This window comes from Juglans regia, chromosome 11 (genome assembly GCF_001411555.2).
Source record: "Juglans regia cultivar Chandler chromosome 11, Walnut 2.0, whole genome shotgun sequence".
Lineage (NCBI taxonomy): Eukaryota > Viridiplantae > Streptophyta > Magnoliopsida > Fagales > Juglandaceae > Juglans > Juglans regia.
Genome location: NC_049911.1, coordinates 27,124,488 through 27,144,236, shown reverse-complemented (window position 1 = coordinate 27,144,236; position 19,749 = coordinate 27,124,488). Strand labels below are relative to the sequence as shown.

Genomic DNA, 19,749 nt, shown 5'->3' with positions numbered 1-19,749 from the left:
TCAGGCAACGTTTGTATGGCACGAAAACATGCATGCATGCATGGCAATCGGAGCGTCACAAACAATTGATCATGATCTGCGCACGCATCCTCAGTACCTTAAATTTCGACAGACAGACATCTCAAGCGCAGGCATGATTTGCATATATGAAAGAATTAGAGTCCACGCATGCAGAGAGAGCTCGAGAAAGTAAAATAAAGTCTGATCTTGTGAACAATGTGCGTCCCTCCTGCACCTCAATTAATCCCATCTAGGCTATTGGCCACAGAGCTGCCATCCGCTGAAATTGCAGACATTTTGATGAATTCCAAGCAATCGGAAATGGCTTCTGAGTGAAATGAATTTATTTGATTATATGATCTCGAGCTGCAAGCTGTAGATATCATTCTTTCTTGGGAATGAGGCCGATTTTTTATGATTTTGCTCATGATAATCCTTGATCTCTTGGCTACAGTACCTCTTTTCAGCAATATTTTTAAAGCTTTCAAATATGGGAACTTCCACTTACAAAAGAACCTGATGAAGTAAGAAATAAACCTCACACGCAGAACTGAAAACCGCTTTCTTTGTAGCCGGAAACCTCTCGACAGACGCCTTCTCCGATCATAGATCTTATCATAACTCATATGACCCACATTTGGGATCACGGACATTGATTGCATGATCTATAAGAGGAAGAAATTAAAGTGAGAGAAGTGAAAGGTAGTACGTAGCCATTCAATCAAATCTCAATGAAAGATCCCACACCACTATTAATATGAGGTAAGGAAGCACTTCATTTCCTTCAACTCGTGGGACGCACTAAAAGTGGGTATCATTCTATTTTGGTTAATTTATTGCTCTGTGATTGAGTAGCCTAAAGCCAACCTGTTTTATGAATATATTAACCAAGTCTAGGTTTCATTCATCCAATTCAGATGGTAATGCGAGTTGAAGAAACTAGCAGCAGCTTGTAAAGATCTGGAAAACTTGGCCGGAGTCAAAATCTAGCAAAACTAATTAAGGTGGTAGGGAATCATTATTCCAACTTGTCCTTTTAAAAAGACATTCACACAAGTTGTTATTGGTTTCAAATGTTCTCTTTCAAAGGTATGAAGACCAAACTCAGACTATAATATATTAAAGAGTTAAAATATAGTGAATAGCTAAAGCTTTATGATCCTAAACATTATAATAAATTAACGATTATACCATGCACAATGCACTTAGACTTAACCGACATGTTGAGGTCATGATGGCTGGGATCTTACTGAAACCATCTTTGTAAATATTCTGCTCCCAAGTGGCCACCCACCAACCCCCATTTTTTTTGCTTGGTTTTTGTACTTTTTATTATTTCTTTTTTAAGGAGAATTGGTGTGTCCAAACTAACATTATGACACCCCTCTGCCTAATTTTTAATTGGGATATCATGTCCACCCCACCATTATGACACCGACAAAAGCTGTAGGAAATTAGAATGGTGGAACCTCTGCTAATTCCATCAGCATGGAGTTTCTTAGACTTGCAAAGAACCATCTCGATCCCTCTTCAAGTTTCTAATCCTTGCTTTCCAGCCCGAAATCAAGTTTCCCATAGATAATATATGCAGCTAACATCTCATCATCAGTCAGACACAAACCAACAATCCTGCACTCAACCGAGTAATCCAAAACACAAACAACCTCCAGGAATAATTGCAGGGAAACACTAGGCTATAAGAAATGAAAAATTCTATTTATCATCATTTTTAATATCACCCTCTCTCAACATCCATTGATGAGGCATTAAATAATTGGCCCACAAGTGAAACATAATAAATAGTCTTCATAATTAAATGCCACATTATAGTATGATAGGAGAATGGTAATAAAAGGAATGGTGGATAGCATTACTCAAAGGAAATTCGAACAGCTACAGCCCGCCACATACTTCAATTTCATCAATTCCTCGTCAATTCATGAGTTCTCTAAAACTAATCCAATAAAATTTACATAGAAATCTAATTAGACAAAGTTTGCATTAATATAACTTAGTATTTTAAACTGGTCTAAAAGGCCAAAATTAGGCTCTAAACTAGACCTTCGTGCCTCCATGTCCTAAAAAAAAAATTAATTCCTTCCCAGAAAATTGACTAACTGTTGCAAATGGATCAATTCAAAATCACGCCTGCTCAAATGGGACGCGTACAAAGAGTCGGCCATGCAGACTAACCACGGCAGATGTCTGAAGTGGATCTATTCTCGCAGGTAAGCTAACGACCTGGAAACCACACCGCAATAAAGTAATTTAAGGAAACAGTATTTCATTTGTGCCGATTTTATATGATCAATACCAAAGGTAATACATATTAGAACCAAAAATATAACAAGATCGAATATTGCTGCACAATGTACAATCCTTGCCATATATGGGCGAGAAAGAAACTGAAGAAAGCAAAAATAAGAAGCTAGAGAAATGCGGCGGGTACTGGGAGAGGATGAGACCAGCTTAGCAGAAAGCTGTGTTAAGAGACAGAGAGAGGGGCACTAGAGAGAGTGGCGTGGTGGCCATGCTTTAGAAGTGGTTGGGAAAAAATGTGGCTTTGGTGGTTTAGAAGTTCCCCTTCAGATAGTCGGATATTCTCTGTCCACGAAGTTTTGAGAACCAACGAAAAATAAAAAACCAAAGAATAGGAGACATGAGTGTGGAAGAGGAGTAAGGAATACAAAAGAATGGAGAGGAAGAGCTAGAACGGGTAGAGGGGAGGTTTGGAGAAGCAAAAATGGAGTTCGTTAATATCAAAGGAATACCTTTTTAAATGGTGTGATGCCCCAAGGATTGTCAAGATGCTCTGGTTGACCCGTAATGACCAAACGTCCGGCTGGATCTGATTGAACTCGTACCTGAGTGCGCCAAAAAAAAAAAAGCCTAGCTATAAGTACCAGAGATTGAGTAGTATGTCATCACACAATACCATAAAAAAGACAACATAGAATTCCAAATTCTGAAAGGAACGCAGTTCTGAATTCTGCAGATAATCTGCAAACCATGTCTGTCAACAGTCAATTTATTCAAACATGTCCTTAAATCCGCAAACCACTCACAATATAGACCACTGGGCAGATATTTAATCCAGAACTTCTCTTGATAAAGTGAGAAGTTTGCAGTTCGCTGCTGAAGGATGAGATGGTGGAGGATTTTCACAATAGTCCAAGGACTGGTTCATTAGTGTTTTTTTTTAATTAAGGATATTTTGATCAAATCACATGGTCTTTTGTCAGACTTAACAGCCGACTTGGATGGAGGGGGCAAATTGAAACCAAAACTTCGAATTAGGGGACGACTTACATAGATTTATAACGATTACACCTATTTGAAAATGAGGGAGTAAAATGCAATTACTATTATAATAACTACAAACAGAAATTGGATCGCCCTGACAATGTCAATGGTCATATTATATACTGATGAGTATGTGTCAGCAGTGGGGTCATCCAAAATTTCGAAACATCACCAAAATCTGCATCTGCTTTCTATGTGATTATCATTGGCGACAACAGAGTTTGTATTGAGATAAAAAAAAAAAAAAAAATACAAACAAACAAACAGAAGGGTAAGAAAAAGAGTGTATCAAAAGCGCCTACCTCCTCTCGCAGTAGTCCAGGGACTAGTGCATATACCTCAAAGCAATCCTTCTGAGCACAGAAACGAAACAGTGCAATTTGTCAGAATCCCTTCAAAAAACTCACTCAGCAATTTCATCAAATCAAGCAGTATAGATATTGGGAATAAAAATATATAATAGAAGATAAACAAAAACACTTACAGTTTCCCGTACATTTATCTTCACCCAATCAGCTGGGGGTCCAACATCAGCAACTGTTGTGACCAATCTACCAAATGAAAACCAGTTAGCCTTGACTTAGGCTATTTAGGAAGTGAGATGAGTAGAGAACATCTCATGTTGTCTCAAAACTTCTCATAATTTTCTTCCCAAACATCATTCAACACAAAACACTTCAATTTCAATTTTTCAATTTTTTCATCTAATCATTACAATTTTTCCAAACTTCCAAACAAAACACAAAAGACAATACAACTTTTTCAAATTTCAAAACAAAAATTATTTTAAAAAATTACATTCAAACAATTTTTTAACTTAATAATATTTTTATTCAACTTTTTCTCTTTCCTTTCCCAAAATCCAATAAAACATCTTAACTCAAACCGTTTCACTACTATTCACAGAATTATCATCTCACCTCATTACCCAAACATGCCCTAATCAAGAAGAAAAAAAAAAAAAAAAACCTCTAAAACCTCTTTGTGCATGCTTAGGGTGGTTGGAATTTTTTTGGGGGGGCAAGGTGGGTTATGGTGTTGGTTCAGTGGTGTGCATATTTGAATACTGGCCTTTTAGCAGGAGGATGGCAGTGAGCCTGATGAATTTGACAAATTATGGCCTTCTTAAGATTTCTTTTTTCATTAATGTAACTTCATCAAAAACATAGAGAAGCGCAGTCCAAATAAACAGAAAATACATGAGGAAATGCCCAACTGGTAAGCAAACGAACAAGAACAAAAGTCTTTGAAATCTAGAAAATTGGAAGTTGTAGTGAGCCACCATCAAAACATAGAGGGTGCTGAATATAATAGCATTTAATTTTGGCACCATCCTCTCTTAGTCCTTAAAAGTTTGAGTATTTTGATTTTTTGCCAAATACACCACATGAAGCAAAGGGTAGCCATCTTCCAAACTTCCAAATTTCTATGACCTCCATAGGGATTTATCTGCCAACAAGCCAATAACTCTACAACTCACTGAGGTATAACCCACTCAATCCCATAAGTGTTGAAATGTGCAGATAGCCCATTAGTCCCTAGCCAACTCACAAGTAGCAAAAGGTGATCAATGCTCTCCCCATTTTTCTTGCACATAGGACGCCAATCCGATACTACAATATGGCTCTTTTTGAGATTATCTGTGATCAAGATCTTTCTTAATGATGCCAATTAAACCAGAAAAGCAACCTCTGAAGGCGGCTTGTTTCTCCAAATACACTTCCAAGGAAATAAAGCCAACTGGATGACTGAGTGCATTAAAATAGGCATTTACCAGTTGGACATCATGACGTCTCGAATGGACTAAGCGATAGATGTCTCGACACTGCCAGCACCACAGCATATGTTGGTTTGCCATCCTGCTCACCACCAGCTTAGTCGATGCACCAATCTTGCCACACCATCCTACCCCATCATGGGTCTTTTGCAGAAACCCAACTTGATTTCTACCACCAGTCCATGTCTGGAAGATAAGCATCCCCCATCCAAGTTCAGCCGAAAACCTTCCCCAACCCAGACCAGCACACATCCCTCAAGTATGATAACAAAGCCTCTCCAGCCACCTTCTCTATACTCCTCCAGCACCAAAAGCCTGCCATGGCAATTGGAACATCACTGGACTGTGATATTTCCAACCCTGGAGAACCTCACCATCGAACCTTATGACTGAACCAAAACTTCTGCCACCCCCACCAACCAGTCCATGTTGATTCAACCCAATGTAACAAACCAGACCTAGCCACGGCTTCTTTCAACTATGTGCAGCCCAGTTAGCCTATCAACTGCTGAAAACTCCAAAATATTTGCTTCATAAAAGGTGCCCAACACATAAAAGGTGCTTTTCCATTTATGTTTGGGGAAAGAGATATATTCAAACTCCCAGACTTCATACTCAGACCCTCAAAGACAGAAGTCTGTTCTAGTTTATTTTCGAAGGACTTCTTACCTATAAAAAAACTTTATTTTTGAAGGACTTAAACATGCTTGATGAACAAAACGCCACTTTTATGCAATAAAACACTATGGTGCTTGAAATCCACATTCTAGAAGGGAATATTTTTTATCATCAGGTTCCTCTAACTTCACGTGTAACCAGGAAAAGCATATGCAATGTATTCATGAATTTTATGGAAGAAGAAGATTTTTTTTTTTTTTTTTTTTGATAAGTATGGAATGAAAAGATATAAAGGGATTCATGTGACACATGAAGAAAATTCAAATGAAACAAAGGAAAAGGAGAAGTGGAAAAACAAAAACTAGAGACTTAACTGCTTATCGGCTTCAGCAATTGCAGCTCTTTCAGCATGATCCAGACTAGTTGGTGTCTTGTGTTTGAGCGAACCTGACTCAGGAGACCATACAAATTGAGAACACATCTCAGCATAAAATAAAAGGTTGACAAGAAAGATCCTTGTTAGTAGGGAGCATACCAATACTTCTGAGATTCTTTTCACGCTTTAGTGTAGAACTTAAGTTCTTGTCCTGTCCAGGGGAAAAAACATAGTTGTACTGAATTGGATGACAGGAATTTGCATGTACAAAAGGTAGAAATTTAACAACAGTGCCAATAATAGGCTTAAAGATTTTAACAGACCTTAATAATAGGCTCACCAACCTCACCATATCCAAGAAGACGCTGGGAGTGCCAACCCTGCATCGCACGAGCTGCAGCATCCCGTCGTGCCCTACCTGATCCTGGAGCTTGGTAGCCACTTCCCTGCAAAGAAACTCGGAGTCAATCAATGGAAAGAGAGGATGGCTTAAGTATAAATTATGTAACAGTGTGAAAACAACAAACACATGCATATAGACATATATGGGACAAAGAACAAAGGATATAAACTTACCAAAAAACAAAGAAAAAGAGAAAAGGATATAAGCAATCAAACATTCAACCAGATCCATTCCCCAAATATAAGTTAGGTAGTGGAATTCAAACACCACTTCTTGTCGAGGACTACAATGATTCTTGATGTCTTATGGGGATAAGTTCTTCAAGGAATAACATGACTTTCTTCAGATCATGCATTCTCTACCGGCGTAAGCAAACATCATTGTGCTTACCGATGGGTAACAAAAACAAAAACATAAGTGCTACATGCACTTGTACTAAGTCCCTAACCTAGACTTCAAGATTATGTATTCATTTTCCTCTTGGACACAACAATATGATTTCATTGAGCTCTTGCTTTATGCAGTAGATCCTCATTTTGAATAAAAAACCAGTCCATGCTGTCACAAATGATGCTTAAAATCACCTCCAGCATAACTTTTCCACCATAATCATTGAAACCCCTATTCAAACCATTCAACCCTAGGTAAAATCTCAACCTAAATAAACCTAAATTTGCATCTACACTTATTTGTAAGTCATATCATATAACATAAGTATATACTTTTAATCATAGTAATAGGGAAGAACTATTTTCATATGCTAGAGTTGTCGATCTTATTGTACATCACATATGATCGATGTGAATACAGATAATCCATAAGGGACCAGGAAAAAAAAAACAGATTCGATCCAAACTAAAATAGAGAAACTATGTCCTACCTCCTTTTCAACTCTTGTGGACAGAGGGACGGATCCAGAGAGTTGAAGTTCACCAGTTTCCCTCTTGTGCTTTTCATATTCCAAAAGTGCCTGCACAAACTGAAAATAATTAAAGGGAAAAAAAAGATAACGAAATCACACAAATTATTGTCAGGAGCAATTTGAAACAATGACCAAACACACTTCATAGAATTTTTTTTTTTATTAGTATCAAAAAACAATAATGAAGACACACTTCATAGAATATATAGCAAAGGAAAGATGTACGATTAATTATGATTCAATTCAAATCCACACACATAAGCACCCCATAGGTACACACATTACCTTCTCATAGAAAATGCGAAATGTCCAAGAAACTGTAGTACAAGTCCTGTGAAAGAGAGAAAGGAGAGAAAGGTTAGGTCAGCGGATAAATTATAGCAAAATACCATCATCCGTGAAGCTTACAAACCCCAAAATGTCAATGCCATAAACGTTTTAAATGAGTATTAGTAAACAATCCCCGAGCCATTCCTTACTTGGGTGGATGGAAAGACTCTCCTACTTGCCGCCACAACTTAGATGAAGTCACCTGCAGGCACCAATACAGCTTATTTATCTAGCAATTCGAATCAACCAAGTCTTCAGCCAAGTCTTGAAAATTCATAGAGGCCTCAGTAAAGATATTTAAAAAGAAAAAGTAATCCAAATGAGGGTGGGGGTATATCATTTGTTAATTATATGAAACACTGTACATATTGGATGTATTCCATGGTTTGCCCAATAAACTAACAAATTTGGTCATTATTCAATGCCTGAGCAAATTTGGTCAAATAGGCAACTCAGTTCCATAAGTGATTGATGTTAATGAAATTCACACGGCAAATTTGGTCCTGGTTCGGTTACCAAGATGAGATGACACTCCCACACATATAATCATTACAACTTTATCAAACTCCCACACAAAATATAATAAAAAAAACTTTTTCAAATCCCAAAACAAAAATTATATTAAAAAATTATATTCTAACAATATTTTATTCAACTTTCAACTTTTATCTCATCTCATCACATTTCATATGTGTAACCAAACGATGCCTAAATGTAAACTCTTGTACAGCCTCCATACAATTGGATGGAACAGATATTGAAAAGCACATCATACTTGTTAGTTCACACATTTGAGGCAAACATTATATAACAAGAGCAATTTTTGTCTATGGGTGCAACAGTTCAAAAAGAAAAAAAACCAACACATCCAAAAGCCAGGGTAAACAATCATGCCCAAGTTAGCCTCATGAATATGCTTGGAATTCCAAATCCCAAATCAGTCAACCTGTTATGTGGTCTAGCTCAAGACATTAGACACAAGAATATGCACGACTACATGTAACCTAACCCTGTTGATGCATTTTAGATATGCATAAGCTCCATAGGCCTAATCATATGCAAACAATGATTGATTTCTAAGGCCCCATTTGGACACAGTCTCATCTCATCCCATCCCATCTCATCTCATCTTAACATCCAAGCACTACTCAAACACAAACACAAACACTTTTTTATTTCTCTTTCATACTTTTTTATCCAATCATCACTAATCATTACAATTTTTCCAAACTTCCATATAAAACGCAAGAAACAATTCAACTTTTTCAAATCTCAAAACAAAAATTATCTTAAAAAATTACATTCTAACAATATTTTAACTTTATAATATTTTTTTTTTTATAAGTAAGAGAAAAACTTTATTGATGTGAATGAAATAGACATGTACCAAGTACACAGGAAGTACACAATAGAACACCTAAATACATTCTAAAAGCAATGAACTAAGGATAAGAATTCATGAATATCATCCCCGTTTAATACAATAGCGGAAAACCAAAGCAATAAAGAATGTAGAAAAAAATTCTTCAGCTCCACCATTGTCCGTTCCTTGTCTTCAAAACAGCGCGCATTCCTTTCCGTCCAAATACACCACATGATACACAACAGAATCATCCTCCAGACTGCTGCCACTTGATGACTACCCTACAATTTTCTCCAACAACCCATCAAATCCACCACCCTCATAGGCACCCTCATAGGCATTACTCAAGCAACACCAACCCTTCGAAAGATCTCATCCCACAAACCCCTCGCTACTTCACAATGTCGTAAAAGATTATCTACCGATTCTCCATTCTTTTTACACATGTATCACCTATCCAACACTACACATCCTCTCTTCCTCAAGTTGTCCGTGGTCAAGATCTTCCTAAGGGCGGCATTCCTAACAAAGAAAGCAACTCTAGAGGGCACACGAGACCTCCAAATGTTCTTCCAAGGGAATGGGGTGTGATCCTGTGTAATCAAGAGTTTATAATACGCATTTACTATACATTTCTTGTGATCCTGACACCTCCATTTCAAGCTATCATGTTGTGCTATAGTAGTCCCCAAGGAGTGTAGCAGGCTGAAAAAGTCTGAAACCATAGATAATTCTCAATCATGAATATCCCTATTAAACAAAATATTCCACTAATGCGAACCATGAGCATATAACCGCACATCCGCCACTGAAGCCTCCTTATTAACTGCAATACGATATAAAGCCGAAAAAACCCTTTCCAGTGCATGATCTTCACACCACACGTCTCGCCAAAAACTGATTCGGTTGCCCTGACTTGAGACAAAGCGAATATGATTTACAAAGCTTGTCCACCCCTTCCTTATAAACTTCCATAACCCCACTCCATACCCCCCCTCTCACTTCTTCGGAACACCAACCATCCCAAGCAATACCATATCTAGCATCTATAGTTTCCTTCCACAAAGATCCCTCTTCCAAATGATATCTCCAAAGCCATTTCCCCAATAACGCTTTATTAAAAGTTCTCAAATTACAAATACCCAACCCCCCATAACTGGAGCACATACTGTCTTCCAATTAACCAAATAAAATTTCTTCTCCTCCCCTATGCCTCCCCATAAAAAAGCCTTAAAAAGTTTCTCAATCCTATTCACCACCCCTGCAGGCATAGGAAAGAGAGATAAAAAATAAGTGAAAAGGTTAGTGAGGGTGCTCTTGATAAGAGTGAGACGACCCCCTTTTGATAAATACACCATTTTCCATCCAGCCAACCTTTTCTCTATCTTCTCTACCACCCCATCCCATATTTCTCTACTTTTGAAAGTTGCCCCTAACAGAAGGCCCAAATATTTCATTGAGAAAGAGGACACACTGCAATCCAAAAGACTTGCTAGACTGCGTATATTAGAAACCACACCCACCAGAACCATCTCAGACTTGCCAAGGTTCACCTTAAGCCCTGACACTGCTTCAAAACAAAGTAATAATGCACGTAAAGTTTGGACCTGACTCCTATCCGCTTCACAGAAAATCAGAGTGTCATCTGCAAAAAGGAGATGTGAAATGATACAAGGGCTACCAGAGCCATTTCCCACCTGAAAACTAGATAAAAAACCCCCACCAATAGTAGCCTGCACCATCCTACTCAATGCCTCCATCACTATGACAAAAAGAAGAGGAGATAACGGATTACCCTGTCGCAAACCCCTCGAGCTATCAAAAAAACCAGCAGGAGTGCCGTTAACTAGCACTGAGAAACGGACTGTTGAAATACAATGACGCATCCAAGAAATCCACCTATCTCCAAAACCACACCTCTTAAGCAAGTACAAAAGGAATTCCCAATTTACATGATCATAAGCCTTCTCCATGTCTAACTTGCAAAGAATACCTGGACTTCCCTCCCACAATCTAGCACCTAGGCTCTCATTTGCAATGAGCACTGAATCGAGTATATGTCTCCCACAAATAAAAGCAATTCTGAGGCTTGGAAATAATATTTTCCAACACTAGACTAAACCGGTTAGCAAGAACATTTGAAATAATCTTATAAACACTACTAACCAAACTTATTGGACGAAAATCCACTATACTCGAAGCCCCATGTTTCTTGGGAATTAGAGCAATAAAAGTCGTGTTAAGTGATTTTTCAAACTTTTGAAAAGCGTGAAATTCACTGAACACCCGCAAGACATCACCTTTCACCACATCCCAACAAGTTTGGAAGAAACCCATTGAGAAACTATCCGGACCCGGCGCTTTGTCCTTAGCCATACCAGAGATGACCTTGAAAATCTCATCTTCATCAAAGGTCTCTCCAAGACACTCACATGTTGCGGATCAATAGCCTCAAATGATAAGTCATCAAGCTTCGGCCTCCAAGTTACCGATTCGGTAAGAAGAATCTCATAATAATGTGCAATATGACTTTCTAGTTCAGCGGGAGAGGATAGCACCTGAGTACCTGAATGAAGCGACTCGATCGCATTGTTACGTCAATGAGAATTAGCCACTTTGTGAAAGAACTTTGTACACCTATCACCCTCTTTCAACCAAAGGGCTCTAGATTTTTAGCGCCATGATGTCTCATCTGACAACAAAACCCTTTCCAACTCTGCCACAACTGTGGCTTTCCTTAATAACTCCTCCTCTGAGGCCCCTCCCAATAATTCATTACCCTCTAACTCCTGCAATTCCTCCAACACAGTGGACTTTTGATTGTCAGTGTGACCAAAAACTTCCAAGTTTCACTTCTTCAGATCTTGTTTTAGAGCCTTCAACTTACCTGCAAGAATGAAACTCGGAGTGCCACTAAACTGGTACGATGCCCACCAAGTACTCACCAACTCTACAAAACCGTTCACTTTAAGCCACATATTCTCAAACTTGAAATACTGGCGACCCCGGTGAATGCCCCCACAATCTAGGAGAATGGGAAAATTGTCTGAATATTTTTATTCAACTTTTTCTCTCATTTCCCAAAACCCAATAAAAATCTTAACTCAAACTATTTCACTACTATTCACAAACCATCTCACTATTATTCACAGATTTCTCATCTCATCTGACTATTCAAATGAGGCATAAATTGCTATAACAATAGCCGTGAATGTCTTTTATGAGGTAGATTGCATACACTACTCCTCCGATTATCGAACATTTGCTTAATAATATATGTGGAATGAGAACAAAGGTGCACTATTCAAATACCTTCATCACAAGAGTTGCTCAAGCAACTTGTCCAAAATTTCCATTAATGAAATTACTTTAATGCAAGATCTTTGATGAATATTTAGGAGTAATGATAAACACAATCATTCATACAACCATTTTCACAACCATGTTTCTAAATGAGGGTATTTTAGAATTGTGTAAAGAATTGTGTATTTATCAATTTCGATCACATAACCAAAATGATTACAAAATCATCATAACAACTTCTTTTAGCTAACTATTTATGGTTAAAATAGTCAGTGGGTCCAGCTGCCAAAGTCCCGGGGGAAAATAAAAGCTAAAATAGGATTTAAGGTGGAAAAAACTGAAACTTAAATAAAATTCCACGCTGAATTTATACCATCCAATTCAACAAAACACGTGATACACTCCCTACAAAAATTTGGCTTTGACTCAAATTCTGAACCATTTATAAAACTAATAATTACAGTAAGGAAAAGGGATATGATAGGAAAGATCTAAATATGGTTTGAAATATATATATATAATTAAAAAAAAACCAACAGAAACACTTAAAATTTCAGTTTAGTTTTTAACTTTAGATGGCACAATTAAATCCTAATCTCTTTTGAAAATCTAATATCTTGTGCATAAAATTCTCCAATTCAAGCTTATAAGCAATAAATGCTGCAGTAATTAATTTTTTTTTTTATAGGTAAACATTTATTTTGGGGTTAGTTGAGAGGGGTCTTGCGAGAAAATTAAGCCACCTCACGAATAGTTCACAACACCTTAATTTCTTAAATGACGATAATCTCAGTTCGAACATTTTGTATTCCAAAATGAGCAACACCAATTGTTTCATGTGCTCTGGAAACATTATCAAATACCACAATAAACTAATACCCAAATAAATAAGAGAATCAATCATGCAAACGAAGACATCCCCACACATTCTGCTTTTTGTTTCAAACAATCTTGTCGCAAAAGTTTACTTTCAATATTTTTTGTCTCCACTCGTGGTAAAGCATGAAACAGAATTGAATCAGGCCGTTGGGATCTAAAATCGTAGATTTCCTGAAGTACACAATAGCTGCAATTTTTGTCTACGGGCACTGAACTGATGGTAGTTCTTATCACATTTCGTGGCTCCCAGTTTGCAAGTGCCTATCATCTGCCATTGAAGCCCCTAAACACTTTCGCTCAATAATCCCACGTTGCTCCTCTTGCTTATTGACATCCATATAAAATAAGCAAAACCCTCAAATAGTTCTTCAACCATGCACCCACAAAAACTGCATAGCCAACTCCACAAATGAATATAAATAGCCAGAGCAACAAGCTCTTGATTGTGGCTGCTTTGGCTTTGATCTTACACTGGATTTTGTACCATGACAAGCAATTAAACCAGTGGAATAAAATTGAGAATTGTGATTGCTGAAAATATGTGGAAGATGAGGAGAAATGGTAATAGACTGAATTGGATCTTTTCCTCCTGATTTCCAGACAATTCAATCACCATTGAGAGAGTTGTATTGAATCAAATTTTCTCTACAAGGAATGAAACTGAAAAGCAAATCAATTTTACAATTTCAATTGAATCAACATTCATTCATTTTTATCTCAATGGGAGAATCAACATTCACTCAATGCTATGACTCCTATCAAGATTTCATTCCTAAAATACAACTAAAAGCTCGGATGTAAACTACTATTTCGGTCAAATTAAAACTTCCCAATAATTACTCTCTTTCCTCCTTTGCTTCTATCTGTTGATTGGTCCTCCTTTGCTTCTATCTATTACAGTCATATTACACAACTTTGGATAGTCCTCTCAAAGTTACCATATTGACTGTATAAGCTTGGTCAATTATGTCCACTCAGACATAAGTTTAAAGGCAATTACCATATCAAATAAGCTAGACACATACCAATCATGAAACCAATTGAATAAGTGCGGAAAAGCACAGCACTCCAGATTAATTAGGAACAAAAACTTGTCATCCATTTCATTTATCATATAATATATTACTCATTGTTCCAGTCAATATTGACATTGATCGTAGGGTACAGCCTTTGTGAACAGAGATTTTTTAAATATATATAGATAGATTATTAAATAGAAGCCTCGTTTTCATTAAACCTGTTTCATTTTCTAAAGTAGTTTCACAGTTTTAAAAGATAATCTTGCAACATTTTAATTGCCAACGCTAATAAAGAAGGAACTTAAGAACAACTGCAACGGAGCCTGAAATATAGATATTTAGTGACATAGGATGATGAATGCATACCAGGTCGTAACCGCCCAATCTAATAACAGCTCTCCATAACCTGCACCCCATGCAACGCTTGCATAAGTTAGTGACATGAAGTTTAGTGATGAGGAAGAAAGGGAAAATGTAAACAACAATTCACAACAAGAGAAGGGGAGGAAAAAAGGCACAATGCACAACCAAATTTCTATTATCAAAATGAACAATGGTTTCCAATGATTGAATTATGCCTTACCCTCCTCACATGGCACATAAACACTAGTTCTTTCATAAAATTTATTACAACTTCCAATACCTGGTACACCTTACTAGGTAGTTTCAATGCCTTTCAAGATACAACCGGCTTTGCAGACAATACAATGTATACTAACTAGGTAAATTCATTTCCAAGTTCAAGAAACCCTTGATCTTCCTACGTAGTCACCCAAGCCTCCGCTTGGCACTATACTAGCCCCATTATAAAACTAGACAAATGTAAAATTCCACACTCAAAACCATTATAATCATCAGAAACTTACTTAAGGCAATTTAGTGGTTCCCCATAAAATTTTGGGGGTTTAAATTCTAGAGCCTTTTCCTTATAGAAACACTCCAGCTCCTTCATGAATGCAGCTTGCTCCTGAGGCGTCCCCCATTCATCAGCCTCGGACATCTACACATTAGGCATGAAATTTCTGAATGACAGAACATTTTTGCTTCTTCCCCGATTCATTAAAACAACAAAAATTTAAAATAAAATCTTATGCCCGGTTTTCACTTGGAAGTACCTCAACATCACTCAACCATACATTCTTATTTTGAGCTACTGGAGTCGAGAAATCGTCAACTGGCTGCGGAGTAGGAGCTTCAAGATGAATTTCAATGCGCCCATCAGTACCATTGCTTTTATTTTCTTGTGGTTTTTCCCTCCCATCGGCAACTTCACTTTTTCCATCATCAGTTGCAGCCTTATCATGATGAGCATCAACCATAACCTGATCATCACCGGCCAATAAAACGCTGTTATTATCCTCATTGATCTGTGACTTCCCATTCTCACCAGGATTTTGGCTTTGATCATCCCCCTTTGACATAGTAGCAGGATCTTCCTGTGCTTGAACGCTCGCATCAACAAGGTCGGTATCGGAACCTTTGGACGAGTCTTGTCCCAACTTTTCTTCTTTGTCCTCCATATTGCTTATATTGATTCCACAGTCTGAAATGGAATATTATACACTACGTTTTATATATATATATATGTATATATATATAGAGAGAGAGAGAGAGATATATATATATATATATATATATATAGATAGCATAATTAGTTAACTGTACCGAGCACATTAATATAATAACCACATAAATCAAGAAAAGTAGAAAATCACAGTCAGTGCCGGTGATCGCCCCCTTCCAAAAGAAAACTTTAATACTTCAACAGTTTCGCCTTCTTTTTTGAAACCCTAACTCGGTAACTCCCCCCGTTTCGACTCTGAGCGAACAGAACAAAGGAAATAAAAAAGACAGCGCTTCAAACCAAAAAGCTTTGCCATTTTAAGCATTTCAGCCTCGTTTCCCTTATAATTTTCTCGAGAAACAAACAGGAGCTGCTGAAGTTTCACTCAGAAAGTGTTAAAGGCGAGAAGATAAATTTAAGCACCAAATAATAGTTGCTAAAAATAAAAACAGGAGAAAACGGTTGTTAAGAGAAACGGTGGGGGAGCGTGCACGAAGCTTGCCTGGGAGTAAGTGAATCAAAAGGCGCAACTGAAAGGGCCTTGGGAGAAAGGAGACTCCGGCGGCGGCGGAGGCGACGGCGGCGTCTTAGGGCTTTCCGTCAGTGAATGCAGACGAAGAGAGTGTTAGAGGAAACAAATGTAGATGAGAGAAAGGGGGGACGAATTCTTATCCGGAATACATAGCAAGGGTCGTTCATGGCATGTACAGGTGGATTTTGCTAAACGCCGGTGTGGTGTCTCTCTTTAAGCTAAATGAATTAATAAATAATTACAAATAATGATAATAATAATAATAAATAAAATAAATCCACCAGAGCCACGGAGGTCGTCACACCATCACAGCGTCCTCTGCTGCTTTTGGAGCTCGGAAAATAAAACAGAACGGCGTTGACTCGACACGGCTTTACACCTGGACGGAACGGAACTGATCAGTGATAACAGGGAAGGGCTTCATCTTGACAATGATGTTATCCCCACCTTTTATTTGATTAAACTTACTAAATGATCATCACTTCGTTTATATTACATGTTTTGCTTTAAAAAATAATGTTTAATTTGTCATTGATTTTTCGGTTGTCTTTCTTTGGCTCACCATTTTCGTTCTATTCTATTCCTTTACGCGAATCTTACAGTAGAAAAATAATATTTATAGTTATAAAATATATAAACGTTATATATTATTTTAAATAAATAAATAAATATAAACTTTTATTCTTTTTTAAAATGAGTATGCAATACTTAACCACTCTAATTAACATCATTTCTCATCTTGAGTCTCAACTTGCAAAAACATTTATTAGTGATATATCCAAAAGAACATTTTCACGTGTAACATGCTAGTATTTATAAAGATAAGTGTTTTAACTGTAGAGATATTCTATAAAAATAAACTCATAAATTAATATATATGTTATATTAAATTATAAATCTACTTGTATTGTAAAATAGATCTAATATATTATAATAAATTATATCAATTTATAAATTTATTTTTATATAATTTTTTATAATTGTAACACTTCTTATTTATAAAATATAAAAGTTTGCATGTTATATCATCGTGTCATTCTTATTTTATTATATGAGGTGACATTAATTTATTTTTTAAAATATTAGATTATTACAAAATCATGAAAGAGTTATATTTATAAAATATGATGAAAAATGAAAAATTTATCTTAAAATGTGTCACAATCCTCCATAATTTATCATAGACTGACTTAAAATAAGTCACTTGAGAAAATATCCAATGAATTTGCGACACTCGAGTACGAACGAATGTATGAAAGCCAATCCTCTATGCAGTTCCTGATAACAATCTTAATTTAACGATATATTTATATTTTTATATATATACTAATTATTTTCTATCATTTTAAAGATTTTAATCCCATAAAAGCTTGTCCAATTAATGTCGGTTTTTGTTTTTGAGAAAAATTAAAATGAAAATGAAACTAGAGAAAAGAAAATAGAAAGAATAGATTTTGAGGTGTGTGAGTGACATTCAAAAGTGAAAACTCATAAATATTTTAGAGTACTGCTGGATACGGTTGTTAATGTCGTATTTCGTACGTTTTTTTATCAGATTCTAATAATTTAAGTTTTTAAAGCTAGGCCTGCAAAAATAAAAAAGAAATAAGCTGGGAGAGAGAGGCATTGGAGCCGGGAGTCTCTGATGCCAAAATCAATAAAATATTTTAAAAATTTGTAAATAATGAAATAGTCAATAGTTTTTTTGTATCTAGAAATTGCTATTTATATCAGGAGTCTGTGGGGACAGATCGTGCCTACCCTCTTGAAGTCCATGTCATTTTTACTGTTCCTTTTATCAGAGTCCTTTAAATATGGTGTGCCTCTACGACGACACCATTAATGTGGCATGTTGCTTAGGTAGTGGTACCATTAATACAGCGTAGTTTCCTGATTTGCTTTACTCTGCTGGTGTCTTTGGCGGTCCATCAATATTCTCTTGTCAAAAGATCAAAGGTTATCCGTCTTTTCCGTCCTGTCATATACGAGTCCTCATGAGCGGGATGCGGTCGAGTAGCGTCAAGCCTGTCTATCCCATCAGCTATCATTGCTTATTTTCCCTCGCAAGCGAGTTGCTTCGTGGGCAAATTTGGGCCCTGTGATCGAGTATCAGGATGAATCTCATTACTCTCGGTCGAGCGCCTAATGAGCTTATGAGTGAGGGGAAAATCCTTTTACAACAATCATATATTATGCAAGCGTTGCCACTTCTTTAAGAATGAGATCTATCATTAAAATATTAATTTTTTCAAGTAGATCTAATATTTATTTATTTTTTTCAAAACAAGTGCATAATATTTACATATTTTATGACTATAAATATTATTTTTCAATATTTTATTCGTTCGGCCAAACTTCTTTCCAAATATAGCTTGTTTTGAAGGAGAGTTTTTTGTGAGTAACTGAATAGATAAAAAGTATAGATATTTTAATATTTTTTTATGAATATAATGGATCCCATCATAATTGGTATTACACAATAGACTTGTAAATAATACAAATGAATAGATTTAGGTACCATTTGGATATAGAAATTGTTTATTCTTATATCATTTTATTATTATAATTTTTTTAAATTTTTACAAAAATATAATAAATAATTCAACTTTTTCAAATTTCAAGACAATAATAATATTAAAAAATAATATTATAACATTATTTTCTTCAACTTTTAATGTTCATCTAAAATCATCTCATCTCACTATCCAAACGGAATCTTAGTCCCGAGTATCTTCATTAACACATCAAGCATAATGCTAAAATAGAAACTTGCCACTTCTTTTTTTTAAAGAAATATCTTCTTCGTTCAAATCATCAACTCATAACAAATGAATAATACATGAATGCGCTTCCTACATGTCTACAATCACATCAAAAACAAGAAAGAGAAAGAGCATTTTAAGCTAGAGTGTTTGCAACAATGTTAGTATCCCTCTTGACATGGTGTATAGACCAATGGGCAAAGGACTGTAACTGGTCCTTAATATCACTGACAAGCAATCCTGCTTCTGACCAATACTCCTCTTCCCTTTAAATTGCTTGGATAATTTGAAGTGAATCCCCTTCTAAAATTATCTTGGTGAGTCCCAATTGTAGACCAACTTGACAGCTTCAAAAGCTCCAGAAACTTCTGCCAACAGAGGATCAGGGAATAATGACTTGTTTTGTCTCATAGCTGCAGACACCAATCCATTCTCATCCCTTACTACGATACCTATTCCCACTTTACAATTAATTTTGTCTACAATTGCATTACAGTTTATCTTGAAATAATTATTAGAAGGGGGAGTCCATCTTTGAACCACCATATTGATAGAACTAGATTGCTCAGGTTTTTAGGAATGTAGTTCCTTCTAGGGG

The 19,749-nt window shown here is 36.4% G+C and overlaps 1 protein-coding gene across 6 annotated transcripts; it reads right to left on the bottom strand.

Moving 5' to 3' along the window:
• Window positions 1–1,805: 1,805 nt before the first annotated feature.
• LOC109007716 (AT-rich interactive domain-containing protein 6) lies at window positions 1,806–16,845 on the bottom strand. Of its 6 annotated transcripts, none has more exons than XM_018987500.2 (15): window positions 16,694–16,845; window positions 16,360–16,607; window positions 15,409–15,836; window positions 15,160–15,293; window positions 14,660–14,699; window positions 7,879–7,931; window positions 7,685–7,730; window positions 7,358–7,447; window positions 6,398–6,520; window positions 6,234–6,285; window positions 6,073–6,145; window positions 3,788–3,854; window positions 3,606–3,656; window positions 2,772–2,864; window positions 1,806–2,241 (listed from the first exon to the last, which is right to left on the bottom strand). In XM_018987500.2, exons 3-15 carry the CDS (start codon window positions 15,811–15,813, stop codon window positions 2,143–2,145), a joined length of 1,326 nt encoding a protein of 441 aa, XP_018843045.1. In that variant the 5' UTR covers window positions 15,814–15,836; window positions 16,360–16,607; window positions 16,694–16,845; the 3' UTR covers window positions 1,806–2,142. The 6 variants fall into 6 exon arrangements, with proteins under 6 accessions (XP_018843045.1, XP_018843046.1, XP_018843050.1 ...); XM_018987505.2 differs by having other exon boundaries at window positions 1,845–2,241; window positions 6,419–6,520; XM_018987501.2 differs by lacking the exon at window positions 16,694–16,845 and having other exon boundaries at window positions 16,360–16,636.
• Window positions 16,846–19,749: the final 2,904 nt, after the last annotated feature.